The 16,472-nt window shown below is 39.8% G+C and overlaps 4 protein-coding genes and 1 long non-coding RNA gene across 5 annotated transcripts; 3 read left to right on the top strand and 2 right to left on the bottom strand.

Annotated features, from left to right (window-relative positions):
• The first annotated feature begins 867 nt into the window (after positions 1–867).
• LOC125009870 (interferon-induced protein with tetratricopeptide repeats 2-like) lies at positions 868–3,661 on the top strand. Its single transcript, XM_047588102.1, has 2 exons — positions 868–1,369; positions 1,787–3,661. Exons 1-2 carry the CDS (start codon positions 1,365–1,367, stop codon positions 3,084–3,086), a joined length of 1,305 nt encoding a protein of 434 aa, XP_047444058.1. The 5' UTR covers positions 868–1,364; the 3' UTR covers positions 3,087–3,661.
• Positions 3,662–4,617: 956 nt separating this feature from the next.
• On the top strand, positions 4,618–6,221 carry LOC125009224 (interferon-induced protein with tetratricopeptide repeats 1B-like). Its single transcript, XM_047586961.1, has 2 exons — positions 4,618–4,702; positions 4,979–6,221. The coding sequence occupies exons 1-2, from the start codon at positions 4,618–4,620 to the stop codon at positions 6,052–6,054; spliced, it is 1,161 nt and encodes a 386-aa protein (XP_047442917.1). The 3' UTR covers positions 6,055–6,221.
• A 1,143-nt stretch (positions 6,222–7,364) lies between these two features.
• On the bottom strand, positions 7,365–9,626 carry LOC125009223 (interferon-induced protein with tetratricopeptide repeats 1-like). Its single transcript, XM_047586960.1, has 2 exons — positions 9,607–9,626; positions 7,365–9,353 (listed from the first exon to the last, which is right to left on the bottom strand). The coding sequence occupies exons 1-2, from the start codon at positions 9,624–9,626 to the stop codon at positions 8,021–8,023; spliced, it is 1,353 nt and encodes a 450-aa protein (XP_047442916.1). The 3' UTR covers positions 7,365–8,020.
• A 657-nt stretch (positions 9,627–10,283) lies between these two features.
• Positions 10,284–12,414, top strand: LOC125008920. The gene is made up of 5 exons (XR_007112928.1): positions 10,284–10,685; positions 10,789–10,883; positions 11,016–11,151; positions 11,319–11,789; positions 11,885–12,414. It is a non-coding gene; the product is annotated as an uncharacterized LOC125008920 (long non-coding RNA).
• A 738-nt stretch (positions 12,415–13,152) lies between these two features.
• Positions 13,153–16,440, bottom strand: LOC125009222 (interferon-induced protein with tetratricopeptide repeats 1-like). Its single transcript, XM_047586959.1, has 2 exons — positions 16,434–16,440; positions 13,153–14,982 (listed from the first exon to the last, which is right to left on the bottom strand). Exons 1-2 carry the CDS (start codon positions 16,438–16,440, stop codon positions 13,514–13,516), a joined length of 1,476 nt encoding a protein of 491 aa, XP_047442915.1. The 3' UTR covers positions 13,153–13,513.
• Between the last annotated feature and the right edge of the window lie 32 nt (positions 16,441–16,472).

Raw genomic sequence — 16,472 nt, 5'->3', positions numbered from 1 at the left:
CCCAAGTTTATGTGTTTTTGTGTTTGACTGCCCGAATAGCTCTTTAACTAATACAACCATTAGGAAAAGTCATTAAATATGAAGCAAAAGAAATGTTAATCAGAATTTTAAAGACGTTAAACATTTAATGGGCTCTAACTGACCCCAAACATAATAGGAGGGTTAACATTATTATTATTATTATTATTATTATTATTATTATTATTATTATTATTATTATTATTATTATTGTTATTACTATTATTATTATAAGTAATAGTAGTAGCGGTATTTTTATTAATTAATTAACTTTATAATACTTTTAATAATATAATGACAAAATTATTCATTTTTAATAATTATTGCAGTTTTGATTTGCCAGTCCTCCTGAATGGAGAGTAATTTATTTCATCATATTAATAATAATACAATAAATAATTACACGACTTTAGGAATCTCATCAACCTCTTGTCTTGTGTTATTAAATTGCATTTAATTAACATACAGTCCTTGAAACTAAAGATAACATTCTTTTTTTTTGTCAGGTGACTAAACATTGTCACACTAAAACTGCTACTAGATCATTTTAATTTTTTTTTTAATTCACGTTATTTTATATTATTATAATATAATTTTTTATTGCTCCTTTTATTCTGTTTTTTTTTTCATCTGTGTATAACTACTGTTGTCACCAATCATTAAAAATGAATTTTCTTTCTAGTGTGCACTGCTGATGCGTAGCTTTGCATAGCAATAAAACAATTCAGCGTAAGTTAAGTCCTGCGACAAACAGAAACTCAAGCTAAGAAAAGAGGTGTGGACTGGAGTTATATGATTTGAACTTGAGCCAGAACTGAGATACAAATGAAATGAGAATCGATTTCACACAGCTTAAAGAAGACTTCGACTTTGACATCAGCACTTATCAAGATTTCATCTGGACTTCAGCCTTTTGATGTGGAATGACTAACATATCCACACAGTATAAAGAATTAGTTTTACACAGAGTGTGCCGCAAAGTTGCCATTTCCCGTGAATAAAGAAGCCAGTGTTTGAAAAAATGTAATAAAAAATAAATTAAAACATTTTACTTTTATAAACTCAGTGTGACAGAAATAATTACTACTTGTATAACAAATTCTACCAGTTTGGTTTGGTTCTGAACGGTCACTTAACTAATGCAAATGCTCTGAATCAGAGCAAGTCAGATGTGTTAAGATACATAATTAAACATGTACAACAAGTTCAACCCTCACTATTGCATCATTTACAACAGCACACAGGTTGAACTTTACTCATTTTTATGGTGTCGTGCTCAAAGAAGCAGTGAACATAAGGAAAAGAATCCAGAGGTATTTAGAAAGAGTCTGTAGAGCAGCTGAACAATGACGTGAGTAGTTAATATTAATATTTCTGTCGTTTTTATGTTTCAGTAGAAGTATTTCTTGCTGCATATATTCTCTTTCTGTTCCTCATTTCTGTTCAAACTATGTCCTCATCTGTTTCTTGTTTCTTGACTTATTTGTCTTGCTTTCCTCAGAAAGTATCCTCTTCATTTCTTCCATACAATGAGCTATTCTTTCTTTGCTCATCTTTTGTTGACTCCTTCCTTATTTCTCTCTATCTGTCGATCATTCTAAGATAACTAACTGCCTGTCTTTTTTCATCTATATTTTTTATCCTCCTCTTTGTTTTCTTCCTCCTCTATTTCCTAAAAATAAATTATCTGAACATAGCCCACAAATAAAAACATCTTAATCCTCTTCTGTATATGTGATTTAATATTTATCATTTTATTCTCTATCAGTGCTGCTCAGAGTCAGCCAACACTGGAGTCCAAGCTGGAGGCCCTTCAGAGCCACTTCACCTGGGATCTGGACTCCAGCAGGTCTAAACTATTTAAGCTCAGAGATGTACTACAGGACATTGGCACCAGTGAAGGAAACAGCTGGCAGGGTCACATTTACAACCTGCAGGGGTTCATCCACTATCAGCTGGGCTTCATCAAAGAGGCCAAGAGTTTCTTCAGCAGGGCCACTGAGGCCTTCCACCAGATGAGGAACACAGTCTCAGATGGTCCCTGGTTGGTGGTAAACTACGGGAACCTGGCTTGGATGCATCACCACCTGGGAGAACAAGCAGAGAGTGAGCGTTACCTGTCAAAGGTCCACGCCCTGATGAAGGAGTACCCATCTCCATCTGAGGACGAGCTGCATCCAGAGATCTACGCTGAAAAGGCCTGGACCCTGATGACGTTTTGTGAAGACAAAAAGCATCTGGCTGCAGATTACTTCCAGAGAGCCATCAGGATGCAGCCGGACAGGGTGGAGTGGCAGACCAGCCGAGTGTTAGCATTAGTAAGTGCTTTTAAGCACCCTAGCAATGAGTTGGGGGCTGACATCTTGGAGAAAATGAAAATCGCCAGAAAACATGATCCAGAGAACTTGTACCTTGCTGCTCTTTATCTTGAGGCATCTGCTCGGAGAGGAACAAACATTAAAGAAGAAGCACGTGTATTGGCCAGAAAGGTTTTAAGAAAAACAGTTAGCAGCTACAATGGGTTCACACCATTACTGAGGTTGTACAGAAACTATTTTTCCATGGATGAAGCTATTGATTTGGCAGAGGAGGCTCTGGAAAGACATCCAGATGAGCGTTACTTCAGGAGATGTGCTGCAATCTGCTACAAAATTAAGTTCTTTACTCAAAAGGACAATCGTTTGGAGCCCAGCATGATCTCCAAAGTGATCACCCTCTGTGAGAAAGTAATTTCTCTCTATCCTGATTCTTCACTCAGAATGCAAATAACTCTTGCAAACATATATGCAAAGTCAAAACGCCAAGATGAAGGGAAGACGATATTCAAAGATCTGCTAGAAAGGGATCTGGACACTGATGAGAAACAGATGGTTTACAATGGCTACGCAAAGTTTTTATATTTTAGCCTAAAAGAGGAACAAGAGTCAATAAAATACCACATGATGGCAGCAGAGATTCCACAACAATCCTTCTATCGGGAGGACAGCATCAGGAACCTGGAGAAGATCAGAGATAGAAACCATAACCGAAGAGAAATAGAGAAGTTTCTGGCCAACCTGCAGCACTGAGAGCTGACAGTAAAGATGGAACAACACTGGGGATAAATCAGGAAGATGTTGGTCTTCATGGCCTGAGAAATAAGTTTACAATGGCTCTTTTAGCAAATCCTGATTCTGTTTCACGAAAGTATTTATTGATAATGAGTCCCTTCATGTCATCATATTGTCTAAGAGACAATAAGATGAGACAGTGACTAAGACAGTGAATTATTAATTCAATTAATTCAATTATTATTTTAAACACCCCCCCCCCCACCACCACCACCACCAAAAAAAAAAAGAAATCTAAAATAATAAAACCATAAGAAAATCTAATTAAGTGTTTTGTTTTTTTCTGCTTATGTGATAAACTCTTGATCGAACGCAACTCTCTGTGAAGCTCCCACAATTTAACAAATAATAATATGTTTATTTGTGGTGCAACTTCTAAAACAAGACATAATTTAACATTTTGACATAAAAAATAAAGAAAAATTTTTAATATGAATACAGTTAGCATAATACACAACAATGACAACTCATGGTCACACATCAGAAAAATATTAAAGTCACTCTGAAGGGGATTAGCTGCCCAGCAGATCAAATCAACATGTGGGGAACAATTGGAAGGATCCAGAACAATAAGAGAGAACTAATCCATGAGCACTGTTATTATTAGGGGTCGAACGACTTTAGATTATTTTAAAGTTGACTAATATGTGATGAAAGTCCACATCAGCTAACTCTCAGCTCTGCCATAACATTCATTTCTCACATGATGCATTCACTGACATCAAGGACAAAACACAAATTGTACAACTACAGCAACAATATCAACTAATAGAACACGAGACTGAACATAAACATATGAGCTTATCAATATTGTGCTATTCAGATATGTTTAGCCTAAGTATAAGCAGTATATCTCTGAAACCTTTTCAGTGAATACCAGCTTAAGGTCTAATAACGTTATACAATGAAATTAACCAGAAATAATTGATGTGTAGCCTCCTTCTCTCTGTTACCACAGGTGAAGTTGTTAATGGATTGTTGTCCAGAGGATTTGTACTATTCCTCTGTAAGCATTAACAGTTGCTTTTTTTTAGATGAGTGTATTTCAGATGTGCATTGTGCATGTCATGGTACAATGGACTTCATCTTTAGTGAAGGATTTCCACCGACTTGATGAATCACTGCTAGTTTGCTGCAATGACCCACTGGTCTCCTCACCTGTCTTCTAGGAGGCATGTTGTTATTGTCACATGATCAGGGACTTGTTGATTTCCTTGTACTTGTCTTGTCCAGTGAGTTTCTATTACGAGGAACAGAAAGTGCACCGCAAGCTCAACAAATCAAAATATACATCAGCAGGCAATATACCTAGTATTGTGTCGGCCTCACTTGTCGTGACTCATTCTGAGGGTGTTGTTCTTTTGTTTTGTTTTGTTTTTAAAATACAACAAGCAAACCAACAAATTAAAAAAATAACATCACAAGGTGTTGACCTGGCTTCCAAATTCACATGATCTCAACCTGATCAAATGTCTGTGGGATGATCAACATGCAACACCGTCAGAAGGTCCACATCCATTCTCTGATGAGTCTCCACCGGGAGACTGACACAATGATAGGGATGACTGATCATTGTACGGTGCATTCTATGTTCTCTGTCATAGAAACTCTCTGAACAAGTTGAAGTATCACTTCGACTCTCTCTCACACAGTCTCGCCCAAGAGACACTCATCGAAGACAAGATCACCAAAGACCCCTCAAACATATCTGCTGCTCTACCTGCAGAACTCAGAGGAAGAAGGCCACTCTCGTCCTCAAAGCCATACTTTATTTTATTTTATTTTATTTTACCCATACTACCTCAGTAATTGCTACTTACATTTATACTTTAGTCTCTTTACTCAAACAGTCCTTCAGCAGTACATCATAGCCACTCAGAGTCAGCCAACGTCCAAGCTGGAAGCCTTCCAGAACCACTTTACCTGGGATCTGAACTCCAGCAGGTCCAAACTATTTAAGCTCAGAGATGTACTACAGGACATTGGCACCAATGAAGGAAACAGCTGGCTGGGTCACATTTACAACCTGCAGGGGTTCATCCACTATCAGCTGGGCTTCATCCACTATCAGCCGGGCTTCATTGAAGAGGCCAAGAGCTTCTTCAGCAAAGCCACTGAGGCCTTCCACCAGATGAGGAACACAGTCTCAGATGGTCCCTGGTTGCTGGTGAACTATGGGAACCTGGCTTGGATGCATCACCACCTGGGAGAACAAGCAGAGAGTGAGCGTTACCTGTCAAAGGTCCACGCCCTGATGAAGGAGTACCCATCTCCATCTGAGGACCAGCTGCATCCAGAGATCTACGCTGAAAAGGCCTGGACCCTGATGACGTTTTGTGAAGACAAAAAGCATCTGGCTGCAGATTACTTCCAGAGAGACATCAGGATGCAGCCGGACAGGATGGAGTGGCAGACCAGCCGAGTGATAGCATTAATAAGTGTCAATAAGCACCGTGCCAAAGGGCAGCATGCTGACATGTTGGAGGAAATGAAAAAAGCCAAAGAACATGATCCAGAGAACTTGTACCTTGCTGCTCTTTGTCTTGAGGTATGTGCTCTGAGAGGATTGAACATTAAAGAAGAAACGCGTGAATTGGCCAGAAAGGTTTTAAGTAAACCAGTTAGTAGCTACAATGGGTTCACACCATTAATGACGTTGTACAAACAATATTTATCAATGGGTGAAGCTATTGATTTGGCAGAGGAGGCTCTGAAAAGACATCAAGATGAGCGTCACCTCAAGAAACATGCTGCAATCTGCTACAAAGAGAAGATCTTATCTCCAAGAAACAGTCCTCTGGAGCCCAGCATGATCAACAGAGCCATCAGCCTCTGTAAGGAAGTCATTTCTCTTTATCCTCATTCTTCACTCAGAATGAGAAAAGCTCTTGAAAACTTATATGCAGAGTCAAAATGTAGAGATTAAGGGGACCAAATATTCAAAGATCTGCTAGAAAGGGACCTGGAAGACAAAGAGAAACAAATGGTTTACAACTGCTATGCAAAGTACTTATTTTTCAGCCTAAACCAGGAACAAGTGTCAATAAAATACCACAAGATGGCAGCAGAGATACCACAACAATCTTTCTATCTGAGGACAGCATCAGGAATATGGAGAGGATCAGAGACAGAAACTTTAACCAGAAAAATAGTTTCTGTTCAACCTGCAGCACTGAGAGCTGACAATATTTTATAATGAATGAATAAATACAATAGAATAGAATAGAATAGAATAGAATAGAATAGAATAGAATAGAATAGACTTTATTGTCATTGTACATCTCAGCATACAATGAAATTAGAGAGAACAAGAACACGAACACCTCTCGAATGTATAAGGGAAGGAATAGGAAGTAGACTTTTATTTAGTCCTACCCCTATAAACAGCAGATCAAATCAACATGTGGAGGACAATAACACGTCAACACCAGTCTGGCTCTTCTATTGTGTCTAACTCTAAGCTCTAACTTCACATGATGCATTCACTGACATCAAGGACAAAAAACCATGCTGTACAACCAGAGCAACAGTGTCAACTAGGGATGGAGTTGAACCCGATTCTGGTTTTCGGAAAGGCACAAATAACAATTTTTTTTTTTTTTTTACAAATACTTATGTTGAACAAATATTTTTTTAAATTATTTGTATTCAAGAACAAGAACAACATCTGATCAAAAAGCTGCCTTTCCTCATGTGATTGCAGTGAATATTTGTGGCCAGATTCAGTGACGTTCAGAGTCGTGATGAAAAGCCTGACAGGCTGTAACAGAGGGGACTATTCCTGGATGAAACACGACTTAACTGCATCATTATTTTTATTACATAATTTTTTTTTTTTCGTCTTACCTGATCATCTGCAGAAGAACTTAAACATCGTCATCCCTCATTTAATTAGACCTGTTCATGCAACTTCACTTTTTCTGTCGCTCACTGTTTTTATTTCTTCTTCTTGGCCAGACCTCTTTTATCGCTTTTATTTAAAAAATAAATAAATAACGACAACGAAGATTTAAATTTCAACAGCAAGATGAATGAAGGGAACTGAAATTATATGAACAAGAAGCAAGAATCAAAGGCTGCAGACTTTAGTGAGAACACATATAAACCAGGACTCTTATAGAAAAGCTCAGTTAAAGTATGATGAGCAACAAAAACAAGTTTCATCATTTTTCATCAACACTCAGAACATGGTTGTAAACTCAGTGCTCATTTGCAAACAGAAATCAGACCAGACGGTATCGGAGCATTTAACAGCTTCTGTTTTATTGAGATTTTACAATCAGAAGATGAAATAATAAAACCTGTTGCAACTGTCCTGTAATGTTTCATCACACTCATTCAGAAAAAATTCAATTTGAACATTTTGTGCATATTTTAAAATGCTTTTGTTTTGCTGTTTGTGTTCCTGGTATCTTGGAAGCATACTGAAAAGTGCAGTTCTGAAGAACAATGGATATCCACAAACATTTGTTCTATGAGTTTGTCCTTGTTGTTGCACTTGTTTCTAGTCTTTTTTCTTCACCAGTACAACCAGTAATAAACGGTGCAGACATTGCCTTTCAGGCCAATTCTGGGGGAGCCGAGGTCCGTGCATGTAGAAAAATCCATAAGTTGCACAGATGTTCGGAACAACACCGACTGCAGTCTTACTCCTTAAGACGTGCAGTTGTTTGCATTTGTCACATTGTTACATCATTCAGCTACATATAAACAGCTTTGTTTCACGGTTAAAATGTGCAGATATTAAACATTAAATTAAATGCTAGCAACATTCAAAAATCAATTCATCACAGGTACTTTACACACAGACTTTACAGATTTCTTTCTCAGCGCATGTAGACCAACATCTTCCTGATTTATCCCCAGTGTTGTTCCATCTTTATTGTCAGCTCTCAGTGCTGGAGATTGGCCAGAAACTCCTCTATTTCTCCACACATCTTGCTTCGGTTTCTATTTTTGATCTTCTTCAGATTTTTGATGCTGTCTTTACGAAAGAAGGATTTCTGTGGTATCTCTGCTGCTTTAATGTGATATTCTATCGACCTGCGACTTTCATTTCGACAGAAATGCAGAAATTTGGCGTAGTAGTTAAAAAGCATCTGTTTCTCTTTTGGATCCAGATCACTTTCCAGCAGTTCACCATATATTTGATCAGCTGCAGCTTGGTTGGTGTTTGTTTCTGCATAGATGTTGGCAAGAGATATTTTTCTTTTGAGTGAAGAATCAGGATAGAGAGGTATGACTTCCTCATAGAGGCTGATGGCTTTGTTGACCAAGCTGGGCTCCAGAGGAAACCTCTGTGGAGATAAGATCTTCCTTTTGTAGCAGATTGCAGCACATCTCTTGAGGTAACGCTCATCTGGATGTCTCTTCAGAGCCTCCTCTGCTAAATCAAAAGCTTCATCCATTGATACATAGGTTCTGTACAGCCTCAGTAATGGTTTTAAACCACTGTAGCTGCTAACTGGTTTATCTAAAACCTTTCTGCCCAACTCACGCGCTTCTTGTTCAGTGTTTGTTCCTCTCCGAGCACATGCCTCAAGGTAAAGAGCAGCAAGGTACAAGTTCTCTGGATCACGTTCTTTGGCTTTCCCCATTTCCTCCAAGATGTCAGCTCCCAGCTCATTGCTACAGTACTTATAGGCACTTACTAGTGCTATCACTCGGCTGGTCTGCCACTCCACCCTGTCCGGCTGCATCCTGATGGCTCTCTGGAAGTAATCTGCAGCCAGCAGCTTCTTTTTGTATCGAGAGAACTTCATCAGGGTCCAGGCCTTTTCAGCGTAGATCTCTGGATCCAGCTCGTCCTCAGATGGAGATGGGTACTCCTTCATCAGGGCGTGGACCTTTGACAGGTAACGCTCACTCTCTGCTTGTTCTCCCAGATGGTGATGCATCCAAGCCAGGTTCCCGTAGTTCACCAGCAACCAGGGACCATCTGAGACTGTGTTCATCATCTGGTGGAAGGCCTCAGTGGCCCTGCTGAAGAAGCTCTTGGCCTCTTCAATGAAGCCCAGCTGTTTGTGGATGAAGCCCAGCTGATAGTGGATGAACCCCTGCAGGTTGTAAATGTGACCCAGCCAGCTGTTTCCTTCATTGGTGCCAATGTCCTTCAGTTTGTCCCTGAGACGGAAAAGTTTGGACCTACTGGAGTCCAGATCCCAGGTGAAGTGGCTCTGAAGGGCCTCCAGCTTGGACTCCAGCGTTGACTGACTCTGAGCAGCACTGAGAGAGAATAGAAGGAAGAAGACTTTAATAAACAGAAAGTACGAATGATGAAGAAAATCTATAAAAACTAAAAAAGAGACAAAGACAAAAAGAAAGAAGTAAGTGAGGAAAAGACAGAAACAGAGTACAAGTTAGAACATGAAGCAAGAAATTGGTAAAAGACAAGAATGGAATGTGGCAATAGAAGATTGTGAGTGCCAGATCTAAAGAATCTCTAATTTAACCAACAACGCCCCTTCAGGACTCTCACCTAAAGAATATCTTAACCATTAAATCTTTTTAAAGGGTTTCCCAAAACAACCCAAGTACACAAATGAATACAGGCACGATGTAATGAAAAAGTAACAAATTTATTTCACATTCTTCACAATAAAATCTTTTTATTAAGTTATTCCTCTAAATCATTTATATAGCCCTTTCTTTTTTCAATGAAGTCACACCCTGAGGATCTGTATGTAGAGAGATCCAACGCCGCCGTTGGTTTGGAGGTCTGACCTATTACACACAAACCAAACTAGCTGTCTGTCAACAAAACTGCAAACTCAAAGCAAACAAAAAAGAAGAACGAAAAAAAAAAAACGAACATGCAAAAGTTTGGCAGATCCTCTCAAGGGCAATAGACAAAAAAAACCCAACCTCACCTAACAAGTCCAAGTCGGGGCTGAACTTACTAAAATGACCGTAATCACTGCATTTATAGGGTTTGTGAATTTTCAGAGCGGCCGTACTACCACTATTAATCATAGGACACGAGACAAGTATAGAGTAAGAGATAAAAAAATTTAAAAAAGTAGCAAGAGGCAAGAGGTAAGGCAGGGCAACCAGCAGCCGCACGGCACGCTTTAAAACAAAACATAAAGCCAGCAGTTACAACACATGACAACCGGCCGGCTAACAGCGCAAGCTGGAGACACAAGTTACCTGTTAGAACACTAGCAAGCAGGTGTGGCGGCAGCGACAGCCTCCAAAAAGAAATCCCGCACACGCCAGCCCAACACGCCGAGCTGCAACAGGTAGTAACGTAACTACCGAGGCGTGTGCCAAGTAAGGGAGGGGGCGTTTCCGGCTGGTACCACGTGACTGATTCAGGAAGTGGTTCGGATTTTGCCGCGAGTTTTGACAGCGATATAAACTCCCCAGGCTCCATTCAAAATGTGATTGTTTGATGGAGAGTTGCGGTCAGTGAGAGTCTGGAGACAGTTTGGAGACAGTTTGGATAGAGTTAGAGATAGTTTGGAGATTTAGGAGAGTCAGGAGAGAATGGAGACAGCTAAGAAGAGGAGGATGTCCCCTGTGGGGGAACATTTTGATCTCATTTCTCCCAACAAGGTATGTGCAGTAATGTTTCTACAGAAGATGTTTTTTCTTTTTTTCATAATTAATCTTGATGCAGTGCAGTTTATCTTCAGCTGTCTTTGCTTTTATGCACCAGGGAGCTGGAGTATAACAACAACACCTCATCCATGTTTAGGCACTACAGAGCTTTGCATGACAATAAGGACAACACCAAATGTGGACCAAGACCAGGTGAGCCATCAGAAATGCCATGATAATATAGCATGCATTAATGTCACTAAATGATATAACAATATTGAACAACTGTAGTGAGTTAGTGTGTGATGGTTATATTTGTGCTTTGTTTTTATTATCTTTCCTCAGGAGAAAAATCTCAAATAGATGAAGACCTGGTTAGCATGGTGATTGAGGACACCCAGCCATTTAGTATTGGGAAGGACAAAGGATTTAAAGATTTGTTAAATCTTTAAATCCTAGCTATGATCTCCCCACTGAGAAGGTAATAAAATCATTGAAAATTGTGCTTTTACTGAATAAAACTATTAACAATGTGGACAGGCAGGACTGAGGCTCAAACCTGAGTCCATCAGTCAGAGGACAGCCACACTACACACTGCTTCACAGCCACCTCGTACGTTCAAACCGAATGCTTTTTCTTTCCTTTAGGCCCTGAAGGCCATGGTGGAGGCCAGGTACCAGGAGATGAAGGAGAAAGCTAAGGCCAGCATGGAGGAGGCAGCAGCTGTGAGTCTGACACCAGATATGTGGACCTCTATCAACACACAAGCTTATCTTGTTGTCACCTGCCATTTTGTTGATGACTCCAGCACATTAAATACTGTTGTTTTGGGAGTGCAACGTTTTCCCAAGGCGCACACTGCAGAAAATATTGCACAAGTGAAAGGCTCACTCATGAGGGAATGGGCTATTACTGAAAAAGTCACATGCCTTGTAACAGATGGGGCTGCCAATATGGGGGCTTGTGCAAGGGAACTACGGCTCACACATGCCATATGTGTAGCTCACACCCTTAACTTAGTGGTGAAGAAGGCCCTGGACCAGACCCCTGAGCTCTCTGACATCCGAGCCAAGTCCAGGAAGATAGTGGGATATTTCAGGAGCAGTACCTCTGCAAAGGTAAGTTCTGTGGCTTAATTACAGGTTCTTTAATGCTGCTTTTGGTTATAGTTTTGCTGCCCTGACAATTTAATGAATTCTTTTTTTAATTGTAGGAGAGGCTTGCAGTGGTGCAGACCGACACACCGCACAGCGCGCTATATAAACCTGTCTGCATTAGCAGCTCATGATGCGGCTGCCCTACAGGTGTAAGGGGCGTGTCATCCCTAACGCGACTTTTTCACACCCACCCTGAGGAAACAACATGCGAACAACCGCCCAGTTACAGGAATAAAAGGCAATGAGGAGAAAACTGAGGAAAGAGGACTTTCACTTTCACCTCATCATGTAGCTCTGATCTGGACTCTTTGAATCCACATCTCTGTTCATTTTGTTTATATGTTGCTTAGTTGGGTGTGGGCCAATAAAAATGAATGTTTTTCTAAAAAGCATCTATAAATTATAGAATGTTGAGCACACGGTCCATTTGCTGTTTATTGTAATAGAAAGTGGCTTGAAATTGAAACTGATCTCTAACCACGTTCTCCTTGAAGCTGCAGTGAGAGAGGAAAACACTGCAACTAAACACACACACAGTCACGGAGATTCAGAGGAAGAGGAGGAAACTAAAGTCAATGGATGTTGACGCATGAGTTTTCCACACAAAAGTGCACAATCGCACGCTCACACTATTCAGCCTTTTTAAAACAATTTAAGCTTCACATTAAATAAAATGATCTGGCCATCGTGTGACAATTCAGTGTTTTGCATTGAAGCCTTTGGCATTCATTCATGTGGATGTTGCTTAGACCTGAAGCTTCCACCTAGACTGGACCAACTAAAAATTCTTCAACAATGCTTATTAGTACTGTAAAAAAATGCAAAATAATACTTAATAATAATTAATACTTAAAATAATTTATACTTAAGAATAAAAACCCCACTGACAGTTTTGATACTGGCATGGCATTAGTTAAAAGTACAATGGGATATATAGTGCAACCATCTTGTACATACTACTGTTCATACTTTCATATTCATGTTCATATTTACTCTATATACTAAATACAGATGCATGCTGTTTTTCTATTTTTTTTTTCATATGTTTTATTTTTTTATGCTTATAGTGTTGTTTTTATTTGTTGCACCATTGAGCAAAGTGACTCCAGTCAAATTCCTTGTATGTGTTCACATACCTGGCCAACAAAGCCGATTCTGTTTCTGATTCTGATACATCTGAAACCTGTCCTTTCAAACTGGTGTGTTTCCTTCAAAACTGAAAACAGCAAAATTTATTCGTATCTACAACAGTGGAGAGAAAAATCAGTTTAACCATTAGAGACCAACATCACTACTTCCACAGTTCTCAAAAAAAACAGTTAACTGGATTTTCTTACAGTTTTATTGTCGTGATTTTGGGGATTACTGAAATGTGTTTCCAGGTTTTCTTTTACTTTTTTTTTAATTTTGACATTCTTATATAAAAAAAAAACATGAATGAGTGTGAGGAAGAAATTAAAGGATTAAACACAAGACTAATGTTAAAGAAAGTGAAGGTTACTCATTGATCAATAAGACAAATGATGACATGGGACAATAAATACGTTTTATCTGCGTCAGGCTTTGATAACAGGATCATTGGTCAGGTGAGAATTTAAGAAGTGTTTAACATTGCGTTCAACACTTTGATAAAAGGATCATATTAAACTTATTTCTCAGGCTGTTAAAATCAACATCTTCCTGATTTATGCCCAGTTTGGCAGTTTGGCCAGAAACTCCTCTATTTCTCTTCGGTTATGGTTTCTGTATCTGATCTTCTCCAGGATCCTGATGCTCTTTTCCCGATAGGAGGATTGTTGTGGTATCTCTGCTGCCATCATGTGGTATTTTATCGACTCTTGTTCCTGTTTTACCTTGAAATATAAATAGCTTCCATAGGTGTAGTAAACCATCTGTTTCTCTTTGTCTTCCAGGTCCCTTTTTAGCAGATCTTTGAATATCTGGTCCCCTTCATCTTGGCGCTTTGACTCTGCATATAAGTTTGCAAGAGTTATTTCCATTCTGAGTGAAGAATCAGGATAGAGAGAAATGACTTCCTCACAGAGACTAATGGCTTTGTTCATCATGCTGGGCTCATGCTCCTGATTATTGTCCCGTGGAGGCAAGAGCTTCCATTTGTAGCAGAATGCAGCACATCTCTTGAGATAATGCTCATCTGGATGTCTTTTCAGAGCCTCGTCTGCCAAATCAATAGCTTCATCCATGGATACATGGATTCTGTACAGTCTTAGTAACGGTGTGAACCCGTTGTAGCTGCTAACTGGTTTATTTAAAATCCTTTTGGCCAACTCACGTGCTTCTTGTTCAATGTCTGTTCCTCTCTCAGCACATTCCTCAAGGTAAAGAGCAGCAAGGTACAAGTTCTCTGGATCATATTCTTTGGCTTTTTTCATTTCCTCCAAGATGTCAGCTCCCAGCTCGTTGCTACAGTACTTATAGGCACTTATTAATGCTATCACTCGGCTGGTCTGCCACTCCACCCTGTCCGGCTGCATCCTGATGGCTTTCCGGAAGTAATCTGCAGCCAGCAGCTTATTTTCTTCTGGAGAGAACTTCATCAGGGTCCAGGCCTTTTCAGCGTAGATCTCTGGATCCAGCTCGTCCTCAAATGGAGATGGGTACTCCTTCATCAGGGCGTGGACCTTTGACAGGTAACGCTCACTCTCTGCTTGTTCTCCCAGGTGGTGATGCATCCAAGACAGGTTCCCATAGTTCACCAGCAACCAGGGACCATCTGAGACTGTGTTCATCATCTGGTGGAAGGCCTCAGTGGCCCTGCTGAAGAAGCTCTTGGCCTCTTCGATGAAGCCCAGCTGTTTGTGGATGAAGCCCAGCTGATAGTGGATGAACCCCTGCAGGTTGTAAATGTGACCCAGCCAGCTGTTTCCTTCCTCTGCACCGATGTCCTTTAGTTTGTCTCTGAAACGGAAAAGTTTGGACCTGCTGGAGTCCAGATCCCAGGTGAAGTGGCTCTGAAGGGCCTCCAGCTTGGACTCCAGTGTTGGCTGACTCTGAGCAGCACTGAGAGAGAATAAAATGACAAATGTTACATCATGTATATAGAACAGTAATAAGATGAGGTCTGAGGAAGGAGGTGAAGTGGCTCTGAAGGGCCTCCAGCTTGGACTCCAGCGTTGGCTGACTCTGAGCAGCACTGATAGAGAATAAAATGACCAATATTACATCATCAATATAAAACAGTAGTATGAAGAAGTCTGAGGAAGGAAGGAAGGAAGGAAGGAAGGAAGGAAGGAAGGAAGGAAGACTTAAAAAAAACAGAAAGTATGAATGCAGAAGAAAATCTAGAAAAACAAAGAAAGACAAAGAGGAAAAGAGCAAAAGAGAGAAGGAAGTGAGGAAAAGACAGAAACAGCCTAAAGGTTAGAATGTGAAAATAATCCAATTGGTGAAAGACAATAAAAGAACAAAAGGCAATGAGATAAAAACTGAGGAAAGAGGACGAATGGAGAGAAAAACTAAACTAAATAGCAACAGAATCAGCTGCTCACCTCATCATGTAACTGGTCTGAACTCTTTGAATCCACATGTATTCATCCTGTTTATATGGTGCTGAGTGGGTGTAATTCAATAAAATCCATCAATGTTCTACTAAACAGCAGCTATAAATGTTATAGAAACTCACAGGACAAATTAAACTGATCTCTTTGCCAAGTGTAATCCTCTGTCTCAGACTTTCTTCCTTCAGCATGCCAAGACGCTGAGGTCTAACGAACAAATCCATTCTCACATTCACAACCTTAAATCAGCTGAGTCAAGTCTCTTCCATCACGAATGACCCTGACTCCTCGATCTACAGTATGATCTGAGCTGCCCGTTAAAAAAGACATGAATTATCCAATGAAGGCAGTCTTGTGAAAATTGGACAATAAAGAGTAAAGGAAAAACATTTCTGGGGATTAGCGTCATAGTGCCCACTCACATCACATTCCAGGCTGCTGATTCTCAGCCCTTGGAGAGGACACTGATTTACCAGACCACTGTGGAAACCAGAGCCTCCACCTGCATCTACACACCAGCTCCAGATATAAAACCACGAGATGTGGGAGGTCAAATGAGGCCACAGTCTGATGCTACATGTACTCTAGCAACGGTTGGGCCAGCATGGAGAAATCTGCAAATCTGCAATTATGAGCATTCACCTTAAAAAAGATGATAACTGACAGTTAGTTTACAAGTTTGAGTGAACTCAGACTTTTTAAAACAATTTAAGTTTAGCATAAAATAAAATGAGAAGTAAATAACATCAACCATCTTCCCCCCACCCAAGGAATTTATACTTTAAAGAGAGATACAAAGTCCTCACAGGGAGGATGTCTGGGGAGATGGACGAGTCAACACTGGTTAATGTTCAACTTCTAAGCTGATACGAGTTAATTAATGGTGACTAATGTGTTCAGCCTTGGTCGACTTTCATTTCTTTGCAACAGAAACACGCAACTTTGGTTTCATTTTTCTTTTGTACTTATGGAGCATAACAATATTTCTGAGTGGAGCTCAGTGACAAAAAAATAAAAAATATAAACAGTGCCTAATCACCTAATTTATAAAAGAATGCTGCCACTTTTATTCAGTTTAGGTTCTGACCTTTCATGTCTGATCTTAGTTCTCATTTTGTGGGTTTTG

The sequence above is a fragment of the Mugil cephalus genome, chromosome 6 (genome assembly GCF_022458985.1).
Source record: "Mugil cephalus isolate CIBA_MC_2020 chromosome 6, CIBA_Mcephalus_1.1, whole genome shotgun sequence".
Taxonomy (NCBI): domain Eukaryota; kingdom Metazoa; phylum Chordata; class Actinopteri; order Mugiliformes; family Mugilidae; genus Mugil; species Mugil cephalus.
Note: the sequence above shows the minus strand (reverse complement) of the source record. Positions and strands in the feature narration are given on the sequence as shown.

Coding starts and splice junctions, on each gene's coding strand:
- LOC125009224 (XM_047586961.1), top strand. CDS start 4,618: ATGCAACACCGTCAGAAGGTCCACATCCATTCTCTGATGAGTCTCCAC. Junction 4,703..4,978: donor GATAGGGATGACTGATCATT/GTACGGTGCATT, acceptor TTACTCAAACAG/TCCTTCAGCAGTACATCATA.
- LOC125009223 (XM_047586960.1), bottom strand. CDS start 9,626: ATGGTTAAGATATTCTTTAG. Junction 9,354..9,606: donor ATGGTTAAGATATTCTTTAG/GTGAGAGTCCTG, acceptor ATTCTCTCTCAG/TGCTGCTCAGAGTCAGTCAA.